The 24295-nt window shown below is 42.7% G+C and overlaps 1 protein-coding gene and 1 pseudogene across 4 annotated transcripts in view; one reads left to right on the top strand and one right to left on the bottom strand.

Annotated features, from left to right (window-relative positions):
• Positions 1-24295, bottom strand: part of MERTK (MER proto-oncogene, tyrosine kinase) — a 133453-nt gene that overhangs the window by 70087 nt on the left and 39071 nt on the right. For all 4 annotated transcript variants that reach the window (XM_063648554.1, XM_054475596.2, XM_063648555.1 and 1 more), the window contains 2 exons: positions 14491-14591; positions 11989-12162 (listed from right to left, as the gene is read on the bottom strand). In XM_063648554.1, coding sequence (XP_063504624.1) covers positions 11989-12162; positions 14491-14591 — 275 coding nt within the window. The remainder of the gene's footprint in view (positions 1-11988; positions 12163-14490; positions 14592-24295) is intronic.
• LOC129030348 (RNA transcription, translation and transport factor protein-like) lies at positions 18448-19194 on the top strand (annotated as a pseudogene).

The raw sequence follows: 24295 nt of genomic DNA, 5'->3' as shown, positions 1-24295 counted from the left end.
AAAGAAGATACAAGATGAGGATGAAGACACTGATCCCTCTAAGGGGTCCATGCTCTGCTGATCACTGTTTCATAGTGAGGCCTTTGACACTTTGATTTTCATGCCTTGGCATCACTTTTAACCTTCCAGATCCTAAGCTCCCAAGTGAGAAGCCCATTTCACCCACCAGGCTGCATGAACTTGCAAAACCTGGCTTATATTTAGAAAAATTGGCTTTGGCTCAATCAGAAGATACAGGGAGTTACTAACTTGTTTTTTAAATATATTGGAGGAGACATTGGCAGTTTAAAATTAGTCATTTGACTTCTATTATTATCAAAACTCTTAGGAAACCCTTGAATACAAACTACAAAATCACATTCCAAACTTGTCATAAGGGGAAGAGCCAGCCCTATGGTAAAACAGGAGGTTTATTTCACTGAGATCCATTATCCAGTTATAGAATCTATAGTAGGATCCTATAGTAGCAGATTTCAGGTCCAGTGGTCTTCAGTCCTAACAGGTTTATTAATGCTAAAAGGGAAACATTATCACAGAACATGACTTCAGGTCAAACGGACAGTCATTTCTCCCGTGTGTTTCTTTTCATAGTGCACACAAGGTCAAAAAAACAATCTATAGCAAATGTCCTAGCACAAGACACCTATACCAAGTCTGAATTGCCTGGCAGTAACCACACAATGTATTAAAACAGTGTACAAGGTCAGGTGGTTAGCGCCCATAGGCCAAAGAGATACCAGTAGAGAGAAGAGGAAACTAGTTCAAACCAAAGGTAACTTTCTCCAAAACTAGACAGCACTTAGGGCCAAATATAGTCTTTTTTGCTTAATCTTTTCAGCTAAACTTTAATGGCTTAATGGCACTGGCTTCCCAACTAGACACTTGTTTATAAGCCTGGATTGACCATAGCAATGAGTGTACACTAGGAGAAGACAGCTCCCTCTCACTCGCCAGTTCTCTCTCTGTGGATGAACAATAACTACCAGACTGGAATAGACCTTGACATTTTATAGCCCCAAACCCTTGGGACTTCCCAGGGAGAAAAAGCATCCACCTCCTTAAGTCTCCACCCTCCCACCCACTCCATCCTGAATGGCCCCGGGCACTGGAACCCCCACAATCTCCTGAGCCAACTCCTCTTCTAGTGGGTAGGTCATCCCCCTTAGAGCAATTTCTCCTTTTCACCCAACTCCATTATGATGGTTCACGCCCCTCTTGCTTGGTCCTCTGCTGGTTTGAGAAAAGATATTTATGACACAGCTCTGAAAGATATTTTTAAGGAACATTCAGTAACAGGATGTTCCCTTGAGGGAAGGACAATCCGAATTGCTGAGGGAGCAACTCCTAAGAGCACAGTTGAGCCAGTTCTTTGAGCTCTGGATTAAGCAATCCTGCAAATTAACTAGATAAACAATTCTGTCCCTTCTTTTTCTTTTTCCCCTAGTGTCCATCTTTCTACCAAAGGAAGCAACAAATGGAAGATCATGCTGCGTAAGTGAGGTAGCTTCTTAACTTGGACCTCTCTATCTGCTCTGCATTCATCCACTTGACAAATATTTACTGAGTATTTACTACAAGCCAGACATTTTTTCCAGAAACTTGGGATATACCCACAAATAAAACAAAGCTCCCCACCCTTATAAAGCTCACATTTTCAGGGGGAGAAACGGGCAATAAATAATAACCTTGATAAATAAGTAACATGTATAGTATATTAGAAGGTGATAAGTACTATGGAAAAATAGAAGACAATCAGAGGGTCAGGATGGGTGGGAAAGCAAGCTGTAATTTTAAATGATGGGCGGGGGGCATCAGAGGTGGTTCCTTGAGAAATGGTCTCTGAGGAAAAAGTAGGAGTGAGGAAATGGGCCAAGCTGATACTCGGGGGCCTGGGGAGGTTCTAGGCAGAGGGAACATGTGGGAGAGGCCTTTGCCTTTTTCTCTGAGTTGGGTGGAAAACCCAGAGCTCTGAGCAGAGGGCTGATATGATCTGACTTGTATCAGGATTGCTCCAGCGGCCATGTGGAGAATAGACCTTAAGAAGGCAGGTCTCCCCGGGTGCGGTGGCTCACGCCTGTAATCCCAGCACTGTGGGAGGCTGAGGTGGATGGATCATGAGGTCAGGAGATCGAGACCATCCTGGCTAACAGGGTGAAACCCCGCCTCTACTAAAAAATACAAAAAATTAGCCAGGCGAGGTGGCTGGCCCCTGTAGTCCCAGCTACTTGGGAGGCTGAGGCAGGAGAATGGCATGAACCCGGGAGGTGGAGCTTGCAGTGAGCCGAGATTGCGCCACTGCACTCCAGCCTGGGTGACCGAAAAAAAAAAAAAAAAAAAAAAAAAAAAGAAGAAGAAGGCAGGTCTCTTAATAGCTCCAAATGTTTTTCTAATATGTAAAATGGGCATTAAAAATGCCTAACTAGCCTGGACAACATAGTGAGATCCTGTCCTACAAAAAATTTGAAAAAAGCTGCTTATCCCTGTAGTCCCAGCTACTTGGGAGGCTGAGGCAGGAGAATGGCATGAACCCGGGAGGTGGAGCTTGCAGTGAGCCGAGATTGCGCCACTGCACTCCAGCCTGGGTGACCAAAAAAAAAAAAAAAAAAAAAAAAAAAGAAGAAGAAGGCAGGTCTCTTAATAGCTCCAAATGTTTTTCTAATATGTAAAATGGGCATTAAAAATGCCTAACTAGCCTGGACAACATAGTGAGATCCTGTCCTACAAAAAATTTGAAAAAAGCTGCTTATCCCTGTAGTCTCAGCTACTTGGGAGGCTGAGGTGGGAGGATTTGCTTGAGTGCAGGAGTTTTGAGGTTACAGTGAGTAGAGATACGCCACTGCACATCAGCCTGGGTGACAGAGCAAGACCTTGTCTCTAAACACAACAGCAACAAAACTGCCTGATTATCACAGCTTGCTATGTGATTCAAAGTAATTCTTTACAGAAAGTACTGTGGGCATTATGAACTAATTTGTATAAATTCCAGTTATTATTTTGTTTCTGTTATTACAAGGATATTAATAATTATATCCAACTAACTAAAACAAAAGCTAGCTTAGCTGTTTCCTAGATGTGGATTTAAATATAAAATGAGTATTTTTTAAAAAAGAAAAGCCTGAAAGATCAACGCAAGCCCACCACTGTTAACAGAAAGGCAGGTGAAAATTGACAATGAGTTAGTAACTACTGCATATAAAAATAACAACACAAAAAAATATAATAGGTAGCATTTCAATCGTTCCTATAGGCAATCCTGGTACCAAGGGCTTTACGTTCATTATTTCACTGAAACCTCATAAATGTTTTATGTAGTAGACACTGCTATTATCCCTATTTTATATACAGAAGTTGAGTAACTTGCCCAGGGATACATGACAGCAAAGTGGCATCAGTCTACATGCCAAAGCTAGAGCTCTTACCCACTAACTTTTTTTTTTTTTTTTTTTATACTTTTAAGTTTTAGGGTACATGTGCACAATGTGCAGGTTTGTTACATATGTATACACGTGCCATGTTGGTGTGGATTTACATTAGGTATATCTGCTAATGCTATCCCTCCCCTCTTCCCTCACCCTATAACAGGCCTCGGTGTGTGATGTTCCCCTTCCTGTGTCCAAGTGTTCTCATTGTTCAGTTCCCACCTATGAGTGAGAACATGCTTACCCCGCTAACTTATAAAGCACTCCACCATTGAACACCATGAAGCTAAAGCTCTTTGCAGTTATGCTCTTTATTTTGGGATTTGGTTTTGCCCATGATAAAATTCTTTAGAAAAGAAACTTTTTATTTTGAAATAACTTTAGACTTACAAGAAGTTGCAAAAATAGCAGAGTTACTGTGCACCCTTCACCCAGCTTTACCCAATGATAAGATCTTACATAACCATGGTATAATGATCAAAACCAGGAAAGTGACTTTGGTACAATATTATTAACTAAAATACAGGCCTTATTAAGATTTTACCAGTTTCTGTTTTGTTTTATTTTGGGGGGAAGAATGAGTGTATAGGTTTATGAAATTTTATGACAGGTACAGATCTGTGGCTACAGAACTGTTCCAGTGCCAAAAAGAAGCTCCCTCATTCTACCCCTTATAGGAACATCCTATCCCCAAACCTAACCCCTGAAATTGTTCTGATATGTTCTCCATTAGCAAAATTTTGTCCTTTTGAGAATGTTATCTAAATGGAATTGTACAGCACGTAACCTTTGAGACTGGCTTTGTTCACTCAGAATAATGTCCTTTAGACAAAGTATTTCTTTTCATGTCCTTTAAAGAAAGCTCATACAACACAGAGGAAAAATAAAAACTTGTATCAAGAGGGAAAAGGCATACGACCTTCCTGTTCATAAACAATGCTTGCTCAAAGCAGTCCAAACAATTGGCTATTTAAACCAATTAGCATTCCCTCAGTAGAAGGGGTCGGCAAAGTTTACTCAGGGGTCAATTTCAGATAGAATGGCGTCTCCCTGTGAACACTCACTGCTTTATTTACATCAGCATGTCAGGGGCAGCTGCTCTGCACAAGGCCTCCCAAAGCTGACCTCAGCACCTAGTTCCTCATACATGAATTACTGGAAGGGACTCAGGTATCAAACTAAAGCTTCCTCAAAATTAAAAAAATATTTAATTAAAAATAAGTTTTTATGTAGTTCTTTTATAATGTTACAAAACACAGACACAAGGGAACAGTCAGCAACTAGCTGACTTGAGAGTAACCCCTATGAGCCCAGCACAATCACCACAGTCAGCAGCCTGGGCCCCACACCCTTCCTCCCTGGACTTATTTTAGCCCTTTGGGTCTACAGAATGGACATTAAAGATCCTGTTCTATTAATTTCACAGGACCAGCTGGAGACATAAATGAGAAAAGAGATAAGAGTTTAAATGTAAAAATAATTTTATAAATACAAGTTACTTCATTATCATGATGTCCCTTTGTCCCAGTGAAAGGACCTAAAACTCGGGGACTATTTGTAATTCATTTGTTTGCTCATTAGTTCATTCATTCATTCACATAGTTCTTATGTGCCGGGCACTGTGCTGGGTGATGGGGCTAACCTAACTAATAAATCATACACAATAATCACCTGATTAGTAAGTCTTCTTGGAGGCCTGACAAATAGATAGAGGGTTTGTGCTTCAATGCAATGGGGAAGAGGCCTTGTGAATATACAGACAAGGGGGTGACCAGGAAGATTTTCAGGACAGCTGTGATCTGTGTGTCAGGTGAACAGGGGTTTGCCAGACAATGAGAAGGCAGCTTGGCAAGAAGGCACAGTCACTCATGGGCCTGCGAAAAGTTCATCAGGTCTCACAAGCAGGTGCCTTTGCAGGTGAGGCAGGCAGAGATTGTGGGAAAGTTAGGCCGAAGCCCAGTGGGTCTCAGACTTCACAGTAAAATGGTAGATCTTAACCTGCACGTAGTGGGGAGTCATGCCAGGAATGGGAAGCTCTGTATTTTAGCAGAACCTCTTTAATCACAAGGTGGAGCATCACTCACTATGGTGGTGGGGTAGGGGGATGAGAACAAGAAAGATTGGACCATAGGTAAGAGGTGACAGCAACAGTCCTGGCGATGAACCAGGAAAGCCTGAATTAAGGCCATGGTGGTGGAAGGGCAGAGGAAGAAATGAGCACAATTGACATTTCAGAACAACGTACAGGGCCCGGGCACAGTGGCTCACGCCTGTGGTCGCAGCACTTTGGGAGGCCAAGGTGGGTGGATCACCTGAGATCAGGAGTTCAAGACTAGCCTGGCCAACATGGTGAAACCCCATCTCTACAAAAATACAAAAAAGAGCCAGGCATGATAGTGGGTGCCTGTAATCCCAGCTGCTTGGGAGGCTGAGGTGGGAGAATCACTTGAACCCGGGAGGCGGAGGTTGCAGTGAGCAGAGATCGCGCCATTGCACTCCAGCCTGGGTGACACAGCAAAACTCCATCTCAAAAAAAAAAAAAAAGAGAGAACAACATACAGATCTTGGTGATGATTGTTGGATGGGCGAGAGAGAAGAATCTGGGTAAGTTTTAGGTTTCTGGCTTGAATATATGATTACTCCTCCAGGCCTTCATTTCACTGTATAGCATGAGCTAGACCATCTTCACTATCAAACAGGCATTTAAAAAACACTGTCACTAAAAAAAATAAAGTCAGCAGCCCCACTTTCCAAACCCTTCACAAATAGGAAAACTGCCTGAGCAGTGTGGTATATTGCGTATTCATTTAGAAACTAGAATTTCGACTCAGCAGTTTAAGTAAGAGTTCTTCATTTACAGACACATTTGTCGCTACTCTAAAAACTCTAGAAAAGCTGGTGAAATGTTAGTGAGGATTTCCATCATCATGGTTCAGTTTTTGGTTTTTGGTACCCTATGGCCCCTGACAGAGAGTGAATTCATCATGCACACCCACATTCAGAAGCACCTTCTGGTGAATGCTGCCGCAAGTGCTCTCCTACTGGTCATTTCTACAACTACCACGTTCCAGGCACTGAACCAGACCCCTGAATATGTGGCCAAAAAATCCTTCAGTTCCTGCCTTCAAGAGGCCCCCTGGTCTCATGGAAACAGGTGGAGGTGTAAATCAGATATTCTGACAGATGACAGTATTTGCCATCAGACTGGCAAAAAGTCAAGACTGAATACTGTGTGTATGTGATATAGGGCACATATTACCATATTCCACTAAAAAGATTGCCAACTTGCAAGGCCTTTTTGGAGGGAGATTAGAATGTATTAAAATTTAAAATATGTTTGCTTTTCCCTTCAACTCCCATTTAGATATCCCTCCTGAAGAAATACTGATGGTGCTCGCTTTGGCAGTACATACACTAAAACTGGAACAATAACAGAGAAGATTAGTGTGGAGCCATTGCCCTGACAGCACGTGGTACTGTGGATTCCATGAGTGTGTACAGTGGGAAAGCAACAACACTCGGTACCACCACCCCGTGCACTGGTCAGCTGGACAAACTTAGACAGGTATCTACCCTGGATAGACTTTACAGAGTTTTAGAAGACCAAAATGAACATTTTTGGAGCCTAACTTTGGCTCATTTGTTGGATCAGTGCATGTAAGAATTTGGTGAGATGCAAATGAACAAATAGTTCTTGTTCCTGTGACCAACAGGCTGTATGCTACAGTTCTATTCTGACTGTTCAGATTTTTAAGGATGATTGGATTAGGCTGCCCTGCTGTCTGGGTCTGTCTCCTAAACTTTTCAGATCATCATGTAATTCCAATGACTCTTTTAAAGGGTACTGATGATTTGAACACTGTCAGATTGATTCCAGCTAAGCCTAGTAGTCCACCTTGAGAATTTTCATGTAACACCCTGGAAAAAAATGTGAGCCCAAGTCTTCTCTACCAAAGAAAAAAAAAAGCTTCAAATTTTAAAAAGTAAAATTAAATTGTAAAGAACTTGAAATGCAAAATAGGTGGTCGTTGTAAGGGTGTAACTGACCTTTTAGAAATAAATCAGATCTCCAAGCTAAGACAAACTACAGCTTTGGGTATTAAAATAATTTGCAGATCTTGTCACAAAAACACACTTCTAATTTCTGAGAAAACATACAGAAAAGTTCTAGACAAACAGAGATGGACAGATTTTGTCCCTATTTTTATAAAACATATGAAAATCTATTTTCTATTTACTAATAGTAAATAATTGGGAAAAAATCAAATATGCTATTTATTAGTACATAAGTACTAAATTAATGCATCTGATTGGCTGTACACTGTTGGTGAAAATGTAAATTGGCACAGCCATTAAGGAAAATAGTTTGGAGGTTCCTCAGAAAATTAAAAATAGAACTACCATATGATTCATCAATTCCCATATTGGGTATATATATCCAAAGGAAATGGTATGAGGATCTCAAAGAGGTATCTGTGGTCCCATATTCATTGCAGCATTATTCACAATAGCTTAGACATGGAAACAATGTAAGTGTCCATAAACAGATAAATGGATTAAAAAATTATGGTATATATATGGGAATATTATTCAGCTTATACAAAAAAGAAAATCCTGGCATTTATGACAACATGGATGAAACTGGAAGACATTATGCTAAGTGAATAAACCAGACAAAGAAAAGAAAAACTACTGCATGGTCTCACTTACATGTGCAATCTAAAAAAGTTAAACTCACAGAAACAAAGAATAGAACCGTGTGGTTAAAAAGGGTGGGTGGAGGTGGGTGAGGACTGGGGAGATGTTAGTCAAAAGGTAGAAAGTTTTAGTCCGTAGGATGAATAAGTTCTAGAGATCTAATGTACAGCATAGTTAACAAAATTGCACAGTATACTGGAAATTTGCTAAGAGGGTAGATCTTAAGTGTTCTCATCCTCCTACACGCCCTCCCCTGTCACCTCCCTCCCTCCCCGCGCCCCCCACTCCGCCACAAATGATAACTATGTGAAAAGATAGCTATATTAATTAGCTTGGCTGTAATAATCAGTTCACTATGTATTTCAAAACATTACATTGTATACCTTAAGTACATATAATTCCAATTTTAAAATTAAAAAAAAATTTAACAAATGACTTGTAAGACCTCTACATCAAAAACTACAAAAATTGCTGAGAGAAATTAAAGAAGACCTAAATAAATGAAGAGATATAATGTATTAATTGATTGGAAGGCTCAATATTGTCAAGATGTCATTTTCTTCTAAACTTATCTATAAAAACAATATGATTGCAGACAAAATCACAGTAGGTATTTTTGTGTAAACATTGTCAAGTGGATTCTAGGATTTTTATAGAATTGGGCAAAAGACCTGAAGTGACACTTCACCAAAAAAGAGACATGACTGATTAATAAGCACAAGAAAAGACACTAAAATCTTCTCTAGGTCTTGTCTAAAATTAGGCATCAGGAAAATGAAATGCAACCTAAAACCACAATAATCTACTAGATTTCAAATCCACTAAATGTCTACACTTAAGAAGACTGACCAAATCAAATGTTGGTAAAGATATGGATGGAGCAACTGGAACTCTCTTATCCACTGTTGCTGGGGATGAAAGATGGCACAATCACTTTGGAAAACCATTTGGTAGTTTCTTTAAAAGTTAAACATATGAAGCAGCAATTCCTCTCCTAGGCATTTATCCAAGACAAAATAAAAACATATGTCCTCCAAAAGACTTGCACTCAAATATTCATAGCTGCTTTATTCATAATAGCCAACTGCCACAAATATCCAAAATGTTTACCAAACAAATGGATAAACCAAATTAACACATTAATACAACAGAGTACTATATCAGCAATAAAAAATGATGTACTGGCCAGGCACGGTGGCTTATGCCTGTAATCCCAGCAATTTGGGTGGTGGAGGTGGTCGAATCATTTAAGGTCAGGAATACAAGACCAGCCTGACCAACATGCTGAAACCCTGTCTCTACTTAAATACAAAAAGTAGCCAGGCGTGGTGGCAGGTGCCTGTAATTCGGCTACTCAGGAGGCTGAGGCAGGAGAATCGCTTGAACCCGGGAGGCGGAGCTTGCAGTGAGCCAAGATCGCGCCACTGCACTCCAGCCTGGGCAACAGAGCAAGAGTCCTTCTGAAAATAAAAATAAAAATAAAGACGATGTACTACTGATAAAACATCATGGATGAATCTCAAAGATATCATGTTGAGTGGAAGAAGCCACGGAAAGTACATATGACACAAAAAAGTACATACTTTATATTCCATTTTTTGAAGTTTAAGAACAGGCAAAATTATTCTATGATGACAGATATAAGAACAGAATTGCCTACGGGAGATGGTGACCCACTGGAAGGGATCATGAAGGACTTTCTGAAGTGATGGCAATATTCTATATCTTGATTGAGGTGGTAGTTACATGGGTGCCTACACTTAGGAAAACTCACTGAGTTGTACAACTAAATTCTATGCATTTAATTGTATGTCAATTTTACCTCAATGAAAATAAGTCTTTCCTTATGGGATTTCAGAGTGATCATCCTATAAAGGGTAGAGTCTATTTTTTAAAATTGATTTTGAATAAAAAGTTACTTAATTAATTCCGTAAAAAAAGTCAAAGAAAACTCAGATGAAGGAGAGAAAACCATAATATTCCTCCTGAAGTCACCGGTTAGAAAAGTGATTCAGAGTTAATAGCTAGGGGCTGGCATTCACTTACTGATCCATCCTAGCCATAAATATTCACTGAGTACTACTAGGAGGCAGGTACTGCTTCAGCCACTGGCAGTGCAGAGGTGAATGGGAGAGACAAAGCTCTTGTCCTTACTGAGCATACGGTCTCTAAGAAGCTAGACAAGGAGACCCAACGAATAAACTGAGTAATTATAGATGGTGACAAGTGCAACGGAGGAGTACACATGAATATGGGATTGAGGGGACCTAAAATGGTTAAGAGTGATCAGGGATGGCCTCTTTGAAGAAGTGATGTTTGAGTTGGGTCATGGAACAAAGGGCAGATGGAAGAATACTGCAAGCAGATAGAAAAGACAGTGCAAAGGTCCTGAGGCAGGAAGGAACAGGATGTGCCTAGAGAAGTGAAAGACAATCAATGTGACTCGTGCCTAACAAGCAGGATGGAGAGCATGGGATGGGGCTGGGTTGGATAGATAGGAAGGAGCTAGGACACGCAGTCCCTAGGGAAAAGGCAGGAAGGACTGGATGACAGTCTAAGACAGTGGAGAGCCACTGCAGGGTTTTCAGCAGGCAGGTGATGTCATCTGCCACCGAGGAGGGTAGCTGGGAGTGGGGACAAGGCTGGGAGCAAAAAGGCCCAGTTAGGAAGCTACTGCAGAGGCGATAGCAAGAGCTGGCAGTGACATGGACCAGGGTGCTGGCAGCAGGATAGAGAAAAGACAGATTTCAGGTGTATTATAGGAGCAGAACTGACAAAACTGCTGATGCCAACATGAAAAACGAGAAAAAGGAAGGGTGGGAAAATGGTGATATCATTCACTAAGATGGGGAATTCCAGAGTGGAACAAGTCTGGGGTTAAGAGTTTCATTTTGAGATGCCTATGTACCCAGCAAGTGGCAATGCCAAGGAGGCAGTTGGATACATGAGCCTGCAACTCAGGAGAGGGGTCTGGGCTGGAGACGTAAAGTTCAAGGTCATTTCTTATAGATGGTGTTAAAGCCAGGGGCCCAGAGAAACTCTCCCAAGAGGAAGCATCTCAGAGTAAAAGAAGGGGACCCAGGATTGAGCCCTGCCATTCAAAACTCCAGTCAATGACAAAGGAGGAGCAATGAATTGGTGTCACTCAATGAAATGGAAGCCAGGACAGTGTTTCCAAAAGTCCACGCTGTGTCCTGAAGGCCTAGAACAGCCTCAGGCATACAGCAGTCCCTGGAGAAAGGAAGGAGGGAGGGAGTGTGGTAAGCTTGCCTGATGTTGCTGAAAGATGCAATGAGAGGAGCCACAGAAGAGCCCACTGACTTCGGTGCATGTGAAACGTCAATGGTATTGACAAGACCATCATCAGTGATGTGTGGGACTAAAACCAGGCCACTTTCATTTGGATGGAAATCAAGATGACCATGGAATGTCCATTCAGCCACAATCCCACAAGGGCTCACACTTCCTGCAATAGCTCCCCATGATGAATCCACTCTTTCGGTGTCAAATCCACGAGGTCATCACGTCAGTGGTTCCATAAACGCAAGACCTGACAGACCAGCAAGGCCACAGCTGCAACGGGAGATGTGAGCAGGGCTGCTGCTGCCTGGGCTCAGGGATTCTGGCCACTTCAACAACTTAACCCTATGTACCCTCAGAGGCCCTCACCTATTTCCCCACCTTGGCCTGTGAATTCTCACACCTGTGATTCCCACCTGCCTTCCCGTCTACCTGGTCCCATAACTTTGCTGCCACACCTGTATTTTCATCTGTCTCCGCTGCCTGCTAGTGGTGCACAGCAAGGGTCACCAAACTTTTGATCCTGTCCGCTATTAGAGAATAAATCAATAAGCCCACGGCTCGGACTTACCTGGAACAGTTAGCACGGAGGGGGATTTTTCAGGCTGTTCGTTAACACGGCTACTGTTTTGAACCCAGAAAATGTTGACGGGCTCAGGCGGGCCCACAGCCTGACAGGTGAGGTTGAAGGCTGTGTTTCTGGTGACATTCATGCTCTCAGGCTGCTTAGTAAAGTGAGGAAGTCCTGCAGAGAAAAACGTTACATGAAAGAATGTTTCAGATCTGAAAACAGAGACAGAGCCCAAAGGGGAATGGAAACTGGACTAGAACTTGGCAATAGATTTCTTTTTTTGCGGGGGGCAGGTGGGGATGGAGTCTTGCTCTGTCACTCAGGCTGGAGTGCAGTGGCCTGATGTCGACTCACTGCAATCTCTGCCTCCTGGGTTCAAGCGATTCTCCTGCCTCAGCCTCCTAAGTAGCTGGGATTACAGGCACACACCACCAGGTCTGGCTAATTTTTGCATTTTTAGTAGAGATAGGGTTTCACCATGTTGGCCAGGCTGGCCTCAAACTCCGGACCTCAAGTGATCCATGCCCCTTGGCCTCCCAAAGTGCTGGGATTATAGGCGTGCCACCACGCCCAGCCTTGGCGACAGAGTTCTTTATCTACTGCCTCAGGCAGGTCTGTATTCATGTTTTCACCTCCTTAAGTTGGATAAGAAGGAGCACAGAGGCTAATTCCTGCCAGTCTACTTTAAGCCAGCTTTCTAGGATGCTTTGCCAAAGGGGCTATAAATAGTGACTCAGAACTGGTTTTACCAGAAGGCAGGCCACAGGCAGTTCTTACATCAGGTGTTGCTCAAACTCCTGGGACTGACTAGTTGGCAGGTTTTCAGTATTTCTTACCAAAATAAACACAGAGTAAAACAAAGCTATGTAATAGATCTGTCCATGGTATGAAGACATTCTATTATGTGTGTGACTTTCAGATGGGTCATAAGGAATTTTAAAATCCACAGCCTTGTATAAGGCTCAGTGCTTTTCAAAGCAAATTCTCATGAAAACTGTATAAACACAGTTGCAGTTACAATCCTTAGATCTACTGTAATTTCCAAAATCAAGGTCCCAAGGAAGCTCAGAGAAAGCCAGTCAGACTTATTTGGGGCAGGTGTTCAAAAATATAACAAGTCCAGCTAATTGTGTTCTTTTGGGGACTGGGAACTCACAGATCTGGTTCCAGCAGGAATGATGTGGCAGTTATGTGAAATGGAATTCTTTTGTCCTGTTTCAAGATTTTTTTGAAACTCTATTTGGACTTAATATGTTCCTGCTCTGGGCATTTTTCTGGGATTCTGACAAATAAAATCTCCTCTAAATATTTTTTTCCCAAATTAGCTGCAAATGTAGGAAACCCCCTCTTTGGCTGATGTTGACATAACCCTGAGAAAGAGCTGTCCAGCCTGGGATGGGCCTAGAGCAAAGGTCATGAAGAGACTACTCTGAGGGAGTGTCTTCCCCCTCTGTCTTCCCCATTCACTCCTCCTCCTTCCTTCCATCTGTGCTCCCTGAGGCTTCCCTCCACATTGGTGGGCATCAATTTCAGGTTCACAAAAGAATGGGTAGCATAGCAGCCTTTCAGTGGGAGATGTTTCCGATTGAAAAGCTAATCACCTGCTCTAAAGCCTGTGATAAGGAAGGTCAGGATAAAGCAGAAAAGGTAGGTGACCTAATGGCTCTGCTAAGAGGGGCACCTAAGAGAGCAGGGGCACAAGGGCCCCAGAGGGAAGCCCCCAGGGGTAGTGAGCAGTGACCTCTGAGGGTGATAATAAAGATGCTTCCTCCTTGCAGCCCTGCCATTGCAGAACCAGGCATGCAAACCCCCGAATCAGGGCACCAAACCAGGACCTGGGCTCACCTGGCCTGGCTCACCTGTGCATCAGCTCACATTGCCCATTAGAGTTCAAGTTCCTTGAGGGCAGAGATTGCCTTTTTCTAGCCTGAGGTCTCACTCTTCATCTCCACGGACCTTCATATGATGTCACGGAATTTCTCTGAACCATGCACCTGACAGATACCAGTGCCCAAAAGAAGTCTCAGGCTGAGCTGTTGAGCCAGTCGAGGAAAACCACTCACCCTCCAGGGTTTCACTGTCTGCATAGGCAAGACAGGAAAAGATGCTGAATAATAAGCCAATAGCCACTTGACCAGGTGAGTGGTATCTGGTACCAGCACCGGAAACTGGATAGTAGAAAGCATTTTGCTTCTTAAAAAGAAGTCTTCAGCTTATTTTTATTGTCAATAATCTGTGGACAAGGAAGTCCAAAATCTCTTTTTATCTCACCTTTAATGCCTAGAATAGAGCTCAAACTTCAGGAATTGAATTCATTTCATTATTACTTATAGACTACAAAGAGGAATACCTTGTAAAATTTCAGTGCTGATAGATTTGCAAGGTTTGCATACAGAGTTATAAATGGGCAGGCAAAACTCTAGAGTATTATACACAAAACATTTAACACAGGCCCTAAAACAAACAGCTCTCTGGCAATGGGACTCTGGTCTGTGGACTTACCTTGTACTTCGATGTAGATGGGATCAGACACGATCTCTTCATTGTTTATTTTCATCTTACAGATATACGACCCATTGTCTGAACGCTGCACACTGGTTATGCTGCAAAGAAAAACACATGAAGATATTTACAGTGACTACCCTTTGAGTTCCTATTATAGGATGGAAACTTCTTCAACTTCTTTGTCATATGCTGTGATAGTTAATTTTATATGTCAGCTTGGCTAGGCCATTGTACTCAGTTGTTTGGTCAAACCCTAGCCTAGATGTTGCTGTGGAGGTACTTTTCACATGTCACTAACATTTAAAGCAGCAGCCTTTGAGTAAAGCACATTACTCTTCATGATGGGGGTAGGCCCCATCCAAACAGTTGAAGGCCTTATAAGAAAAAGACAGAGGTCCCCAGGGAAAGAGGGGCTTCTGTTTCCAAACTGCCTGAGGACTCAAGACTGCAAAATCAAGTCTTTCATGGGTCTCTACCCAACACCCTGCTGATTCCATATTTGTCAGCCCCCACTGTGTGTGAGCTAATTCCTTAAAATAAATCTCTTTCTCTCTCTTTCTAGATAAAGCTGTAGATACAGATCCTATAGGTTCAGTTTCTTGGAAAAACCCTGACTAATATATGTGCTATCCCTTGTCTTGATTTTTTTTTTTTTTTTTTTTTTTTAGACAGATTCTGTCTCACTCTATAGCCCAGGCTGGAGTACAATGGCATGATCTCAGCTCACTGCAACATCTGCCTCCTGGGTTCAAGTGATTGTCCTGCCTCAGCCTCCTGAGTAGCTGGGATTACAGGCATGCGCCACCATGCCTGATTAATTTTTGCATTTTTTAGTAGAGACAGGGATTTGCCATGTTGGCCAGGCTGGTCTCGAACTTCTGACCTTAGGGGATCCATCCACCTTGGCCTCCCAAAGTGCTAGGATTATAGGCATGAGCCACCATGCCCGGCCACCTGTCTTGATTTCTATGGTAGACTCTGCACCAGTGGTTCTCTGCATTGGGGTACTGCCCCCTCAAGGCATTTTGGAAATTTGTGGAGTTGTTTTTGGTGGTCACAATGACTAGGGGGGTTTTTAGGGCCCAAGGGCAACTGTTCCATATCCCAAATGACCTCCTGAGACTAGAACCTAATTCCATTTAACATACTTGCATGGTTTCAATATTCACCAAATTTACCAGGACTGCAATGACTATAAAAATGGAGAGCTGGTAGTCTTTGTCCTGTTTAGAACTTTCTGGGGCCCTAGCCATCATTTTGTAAGGTCTCTCACTGACAACATGACTGTATTTGCAGCAGTCACAGGTCATGTGCTTGAAGGTGCAACTAAGGTGCAAGTCCCTGGGTACTTAATGATCTCTCCTAGGGTGGACATGCCCAGTGTTTACATGTTGAAATGCACATTTTATTTTATTTTAGATGGGGTCTCGCTCTGTCACCCAAGCTGGAGTGCAGTTGTACCATCACGGCTCACTGCAGCCTTGAACTCCTGGGCTCAAGCCATCTTCCCACCTCAGCCTCCCAAAGTGCTGGGATTACAGCCATGAGCCACCCTTCTCAGCCAGGGAACATTTTTAAATACTTTCACATGCTCTCCAGAGGATCTCTTTATTGGCTCAAAAGCACTGCTCTTTAAACACAGCAAAGAAGACCATGACCAGGGGAACGAAGAAAAAGAAGAAAAACATGGAAGTTCCACCTTCCTTCTTAGAAACTTGCTTCCCTGTATAACCTATTTATTTCTAAACAAAATAAATCTCATCCCTCAACCTGTGAAGGGCTGATGCTTAAGGCTTAAAAGAGACCAGGAAGCTGTCAAGGGTAGAGGGGGCTCCATCCTGAACCATGGCCTGATACGCAGGGGTGGCAGCTGCCAGGGGATAGCACAGCCTGGTCAGCATCTGGAGCAGACATGTGGTAGTGAGTGAGGTCCCCAGGTCTGAATGAGACACAGTTTCCTTAGGTTTAATTCAGTTTTCTGAACACTAAACATTTTAAATTTACTTCTTCCCAACAATACCATTTTGCAGATCCTCATTGGCCTGTGATAAATAGAGCAGCTAAGACACAGCTCAACAATGGCATCAGTCAGAACTCGGGGGGTCAGAGCTACTCAGGTTAACATTACTTCCTTATTGTTCCCAGGATCCAGGAGTTAACAGTCCCGTCATTGCATTTCCTGATGTGTAAATCTGAGTGGCATCCCTTTGACTTGAAATGCTCTGTTTTCCCCTTTCCCCTCGTTCTTTTGTAGGAGCAATATAATTTTGGAATGCACCTGATGAATGAATGGTGGGCATGGGGGAGGTCCCAGGGATCAAGGAAAGGTCGGATCCTTTCATGCTTTGGGGCGGTGGCTGGATGTCACAATGCCTAGAAGTTACCAGGATAAGATGAAAAGAGAATACACAGGACAAATATCTCCAAATAAGGAGCTGGCTGACCCTCTCCTGGTAGCCCCCTGGATATCATGGTGACAGGAAGGGCTGAAGAAAGATGGGAGAATTCTGTGCCTAGAATGATGTCCTGCCCATCGTGGGCAATGACTAGTGGTTGAGCGGTGACCCTGGCTTTCAGCAGTTCCTGAAGATCCTGCACAACAGATGGATCTAATCTTTGGAGTCCAAAGGGAAACCAAGGCTACTGAAGAGGGGGTGCTTCTACATATTTCACAAATCCACTTTAGAAGAGGCATCATTTTCTTGAGGCAAGACCCAGGGGCTCAACAGAGTGAACCATGAGATCGGACAGACTGAGGACACTTGTGCCTTTGAAGACTGGCTCTGCCTCAAGGTCTGGGACCCAGGAGTGGCAGCAGGCTTGCAGCTGGACTCAGGGAGACAGGGACCAGAGAGAAAGTGAAGGCCGGGAGGGAGGTGGGGCACAGCTCCAGGAAGGCAGCCTGAAGGGACTGCACCCAGACCAGAGGTACAAAGCAGAGGTGCAGAGCCCCCCAGAAGCTGAGAAACTATGAGGCACAAAGGATGGTTTGGCAGCACACCCTGGACTGTAGAAATCGGACTGCATAAGATGCCCAGGAGAACCTTAAGCCAACCAGCAAGAAGGATACACACCAGAAATAGAAAAGGAGCATGCAGAATGCAAAGAGAACTCAATCAGAATTTTGTCTTTAGTCATTCATGGCAGGAAGGGCTTAGCAGTTGTCCGGTAAAAATAGGCGCCTGCATTAATTAGGAAGGCCCGACCCGTGCCACCCGTATTACAGCAAAGATTTTCTTTATATATAATCATTATATTATATATAAAGTATTTATAATCATTATACTTGTCGCTTTCTAGACATCCAAGGGAAAGGCTCCCACTGGGAGGGCGGGGTGTGGGGTGGGGCTGGAGACTGGAGGGGCTGTCCCTGGCTCTCCTTCCTCTGCCCAGAAAAACAGGAGGCTCAGTCTCTGTGGAGGCTCAACCAGAAAGGCTCCAGGCTCAGAACAGCAATCTAGGCATCCCAATCACCATGTAAGAGGAGCTCCAGAGGAAACGCGGAGAGTGGATGCAGAAGGGGGGAAGTTCAAGAAAGTGCCCCAGCACTGAAGATATGGGTCTTTCCTAACTGGGCCCCTGGCTGGGCAGACACACAGTAGGAGAAAAAAGACCCACCACGGTGGGGCTTCATCAGGGAACGTTACAACTCTAAGATGAGGCGAAGATCCCAAAAGCTTCCAGAGAGAAAAGAAGCAGATCACTTATGAATGAATCAGAATAACATCCTGCTTCTCTAGAGCAACCCAGAACTCAAAGGAAATATATCAATGACTTCAAAGTTAAAACAAAAAATATTTTCCTTTTGAACTCTATACCCAGACAAACTACCTCAAGGTGTAGGTAGGAAAAAGAATGGCATTTTCAGGCATGCAAGTCCCAAGAAGTTAGTGAAGGATGGGCTCCTTGCCAAAGTAAAAGAGTAAAAGCCAAAGAGAGTGAGAAGCGGGGAGCATGTTCCAATGCAAGCTGACGGCTCTCGACTACCACAACCCTGCCGGTTTCAACTGCAAAGATGAAACAATTTAGAAACTTCACTGTTTGGCTTGAAGAAAAGAAAATCAGACACTACAAGATTGAAGACAGAGGTAATTTAAGAAACATCCACAGCAGTGACTGGCCCAAGTTCTTTGAAAAGTATCTCAGAGATGTTAACTGTCCTTTAAAGATTCAAGATCGACAAGAAGCTATTGACTGGCTTCTTGGTTTAGCTGTTAGATTTGAATATGGAGATAACGCTGAAAAATACAAGGACTTAGTACCTGATAATGCAAAAACTGCTGACAATGCAACTAAAAATGCAGAACCATTGATACATTTTGACGTAAATAATCCTGATTTTAAGCCTGGTGTAATGGCTTTGGCTAACCTGCTTCAGGTTCAACGTCATGATGATTGCCTGGTAATGCTTAAGGCAATTCAAATTTTGGTTCAGGAGCGCCTGACACAGGATGCAGTTGCTAAAGCAAATCAAACAAAAGAGGGCTAGCCTGTTGCTTTAGACAAACATATTCTTGGTTTTGACACAGGAGATGCAGTTCTTAATGAAGCTACTCAAATCTGTGATTGCTGCATACAGAAGAGCTCAGACAGCTACAGACAAAAATTAATGAAGCCACAGTAGCTGTTCAGGCAATTATTGCTGATGCAAGGACAGACCACAGGCTGGGAAAAGTTGGAAGATGAACACTTTAGGACTTCAGCTTTTCACCTATTTAGTACAACTGGGAATCATGTACACTTCTGGCATGTTTGGAAATCAATATATCACATTCTCAGGGGAGGAATCCCAGAAAATTGAGTAAGTTCTAGAGGTTTACCACCATTACTTTTTTCTTTAATAAAGTTTAGGAAAGTGGAAAAAAAAAAGAGTAGAAGCCAAGAAAGAGGACCTGGGCTCTAGGAAACAGGAGCTGGACCACAGGAGGCACAGAGGATCCTCAGAATAGTAGTAAAGACAGCTGGAACCCAGACCCGAAGGGAACCTGATTAGACAGAGGCAGAAGGGAAGGAGCCAGGACAGCCATCTCCTAAATAAATAAATAAATAAATATCAGTACTGATACTTTTGTCATGGTGGGAGGAGATGCATACATTCCTTTAGAGTTTAGAGAAGAATGAGTGATTGATACTTAGGAAACTATTAAATTCAAGATAATCAAAAAGCTACTCAAGAATTGCTATGGGGTTAGGTGCAGTGGCTCATGCCTGTAATCCCAGTACTTTGGGAGGCTAAGGTGAGAGAGTCATTTGAGGCCAGGAGTTTGAGATCAGCCTGCAACATAACAAGAACCCACCTCTTACCAAAAAAAAAAAAAAAATTAAAAATTAGCTGGGCATGGTGGCACATGCCTGTAGCCCCAGCTACCTGGGAGGCTAAGATGGGAGGATTGTTTAAGCCCAAGAGTTTGAGGCTGCAGTGGGCTATGATCGCACACTGCACTCCAGCCTGGAAGACACAGTGAGATCCTGTCTCAAATTAATTAATTAATTAATTAATTAAGTGCTAAGTCCTTAAGTGCTATGGCTTGAATATTCCCTTCAAAACTTGTGTTAAAACTTAATCCCCAATGTGGCAGTATGGAGATGTGAGGCCTTTAAGAGGTGATTGGGTCATGAGGACTCTGCCCTCATGAATGGATTAGTCCATTCATGGATTAATAATGGGATAAAGAATTAATGGGAGTGGAACTGGCAGCTTTATAAGAAGAGGAAGAGAGACCTGAGCTAGCACATGAGCACGCTCAGCCCCCTCGCCGTGTGATGCCCTGCGCTGCCTTAGGACCCTGCAGAGTCGCATCAGCAAGAAGATCATCTCAGTAAACTATCGCAAGAACAAAAAACCAAACACCGCATATTCTCACTCATAGGTGGGAATTGAACAATGAGAACACATGGACACAGGAAGGGGAACATCACACTCTGGGGACTGTTGTGGGGTGGGGGGAGGGGGGAGGGATAGCATTGGAAGATATACCTAATGCTAGATGACGAGTTGGTGGGTGCAGCGCACCAGCATGGCACATGTATACATATGTAACTTACCTGCACATTGCGCACATGTACCATAAAACCTAAAGTATAATAATAATAATAATAATAATAATAAAAAACTAAGTGAGATTAAAAATAAAAAAATAAAAAAATAAAAATAAAAAAAAAAAAAAAAAAAAAAAAAGAAGACCATCATCAGACGGGAGTCCTCGACCTTGAATGTCCCAGCCTCCTTAACTGTGAGAAATAAATTTCCTTTCTTTATAATTTACTCAGTTTCAGTATTCTTTTATAAGCAACAGAAAACAGACTAAGACAAGAAGTAAAATATAATTATAGCCTATTACATGATTCAGCTGAAAACAGAATTTCCATAGCCACAAAAAAATACCCTGGGTATTGATTTAACCACAGCTATGAGTAGCATTCTATTAGATTAACACACCATGCTGGAGACTAGCACACACATACAGACATACATAGGATTACATAGGGATTGAATATCTCTGGAAAGATACCCAAGAGATGGGTAACCTCCATTCCCCACAGGGAGAGGGCTGGGGGCTGGAGTAGAAAAAAGACTTTTTGAATAGTCAGAATGTTTTACTACTGCTTAAGAAAAATGGTATAAAAATCTCATCAGATTTTGGTCAAATACAAACATCTGAACGAGGGAAGACAAAAGAAATAGCACATACTCAGCCGTGGTGTCTAGACAGGAACCACCTGGGCACAGCTGCATGGCCAGCAGCTGCAGAAACCCATCACCCCAGGGCAGCACAGGCTGGGTTAGCCCAGGCACATCTTATACACACACAGCATGTCTCTAACCCTCAGTCCTTACCACTACCAGTCTAGCCTGCTCAGAAATGACTTGGAAATAGCAGTTACGCTCTAGAGTCTTTTAAAAGAAATACAAAAAAAGGACAAATATTGTATGATGCCACCTATATGAGGTAGTTGGAGTAGTCAAACTCACAGAGAAAGAAAGTAGACTGTAGGAGGCTGAGGCAGAAGGATCACGTGAGCCCAGGAGTTCAAGACCAGCCTGGACAACATGGCAAAACCCTGTCTCTACAAATACAAAAACAAAAACAAAAACAAACAAACAAACGAAAAAAAACCCAGCTAGGTACAGTGGCTCATGCCTGTGGTCCCAGCTACTGGGGAGCCTGAGGTGGAAGGATTGCTTGAGCCTGGGAGGTCAAGGCTGCAATAAGCCATGATCGCACCACTGCGCTCCAGCCTGGGCAACAGAGTGAAACCCTGTCTCAAGAAAAATAAACAAATAAAATAAAATTAAAATAAAAAATAAAGTAGAGTAGTTGTTACCCTACTGGAGTTCTGGAGATGGATGTACAACACGTGCTGATGGTTGCACAAAAACGTGAATGCCACTGAATTGTACACTCAAAATGGGTTGAAATGGGGGACTTCATGTTATGTATATTTTACCATGTCAAAAAAATTAAAAATGAAAAAAAAATAATTTTAAGAAATAGGTCCACTGTAAGCGCCCTGTTTTCACCTGCCACCGTTCACATGGTGCTGACAGGGTAACCCAAGGGCAAGGAACTTCGAGCTGGAAGGAAGTCTTGTGAACAGGACGCAAGTCAGAAAGTATCAGGCATCTGTGTGGTTAATAACAGCTTTTCCAGCAGATGGTTTGGTTAAAGAGATTAGGTTTTTATTTTCTAGATTCTGTTCTCATTGCCACCAAGAGCAGCAGAATAAAGAACCGGCAATAGGCATCAGTCAACCCCAGTAAGGCAAGATGGGAGGGAAAAGCCCAGCACAGAGAGCCCATGGGGGCCCTGAAAACACAGCATCCACAGTACCAGAAGCCTGCATGGAAACAGGGGCCCCAAAGGACACAGGATGTCAGGAGACTCAAACTACCCACTTTTGTTTTGTTTTGTTTTGTTTTGTTTTCGAGGCAGTGTTTCTCCGTTGCGCAGGCTGGAGTGGATCATGGCTCACTGCAGCTTTAAACTCCCGGGCTCAAGCGATCCTCCCATCTCAGCCTCCTGAGTAGCTGGGACCACAAGTGTGCACCACCATGTCTGCCTAATTTTTTTTTTTTAATTTTTTGTAGCAATGGGGTCCTATTGTGTTGCTCGGGCTGGTCTCGAACTCCTGGGCTCAAGCAATCCTCCCTCTTTGGCCTCCCAAAGTGCTGGGATTACAGGCATAAGCCACCGTGCCTGGCCCCAACTTAACATTTTTACAAAGAAAATGTAATGAAACCGTAAAATCTTTCCAGCTTTAGCCACTGGGAACTATGCCAGAATTTAAAAAGCAGTGTGAATCCTTAGACTAAACAGAAAACAAACAGCAAATACTTTCCCCTCACCACAAGACTCCCACCAGTCTTTGGTTTTGCTTGGGAGCTGGGCTTCCCTGTTGTCTGGTCTGGTGGCTGCTGCCCTTCTGGAGTGTTGCGCCTGACCAGGGCACATTTCCACCCAAGCTAGAGGGCTGTTTACTTGCTATACTAGACATCAGAGCTAATTATAATATATACCCCAAATTGCACCCTTCTTTGGAGACTCCAGTGAAAGGTCTTGGCCAAGCAGTGTCCTGGAACCTGGACAAACGGATATGCTAGTTTCGAGCTGATATTGGATACAGGTGAGGCAGGTTAGTGGCTACAGCACCAAGGAGGAGGCCCAGCCCAGTAACTCAAGTCCCATAAAGGAGGCCAGGTGAATGCTCTCGAAGGACCTCAACCTGTAGCAGACACTGAATGTTTTCTACACCTATTAATCAAAGATGACTCCTGGCTCCATCAACAATAACAGACATCCAAGTGAAACAGGAAAAAAAAAGGGAGATTATTAGCATAAAACAAGCCTAGCTCAAGAGGGCACCTAGGCTAGGAGCAGAACATCAGTTATTTCTTCCCTTGTATATACCCCAAACTCAGCATTTTAAAAAGAATTTTTCATTTACAAAAATTAAAAAATTTTTAATTTTATAATTTCATTTGCATCCTTCTATATTTGCTTTTATTTCACAACAACAGATTACAGTGGCATATATCAGCCTTAAAATATTTTGAAGACTTTTAGTAATATACAGAAATGTTCATAATATAAAGTGAATGAAACAGAATATGTAATCATCTATGCAATAAAAGACCTTAAAATATTTTGAAGACTTGCCGGGTGCAGTGGCTCACGCCTATAATACCAGCACTTTGGGAGGCCGAGGCGGGCAGATCATGAGGTCAGGAGATCAAGACTATCCTGGCTAACATCATGAAACTCCGTCTCTACCAAAAATACAAAAAATTAGCTGGGCATGGTGGCGGGCGCCTGTACTCCCAGCTACTCAGGAGACTAAGTCAGGAGAATTGCTTAAACCTGGGAGGTGGAGGTTGCAATGAGCTGAGATTACGCCACTGCACTCCCGCCTGGGTGACAGAGCAAGACTCCGTCTCAAAAAACAAAAAAAATTTTTTGAAGACTTTTAATAATATACAGAAATATTCATAATATAAACTGAATGAAACAATATATAATCATCTATGCAATAAAATATTAATTTCATTTCAAGAACATTTAATTTATTTGTATATAATTTGGAAAATTTTTCTCAGAGTTGCAATTACAAGATATTGTTTCTTTCTTTGTACTTGTTTGGTATTTTCCAAGTTTTAGACAAAATACATATATTACTATTAAAATAATTTAAACACACACACACACACACACGAGCTAAGACCAAGTAATTTAAAAATCTTTCAGGGACACTCTCATGCATGATGCCAAATCTCCCTTAGTCTTTCCAGAGTACATGGGATTTG

The sequence above is a fragment of the Pongo pygmaeus genome, chromosome 12, assembly GCF_028885625.2.
Source record: "Pongo pygmaeus isolate AG05252 chromosome 12, NHGRI_mPonPyg2-v2.0_pri, whole genome shotgun sequence".
NCBI lineage: Eukaryota > Metazoa > Chordata > Mammalia > Primates > Hominidae > Pongo > Pongo pygmaeus.
Note: the sequence above shows the minus strand (reverse complement) of the source record. Positions and strands in the feature narration are given on the sequence as shown.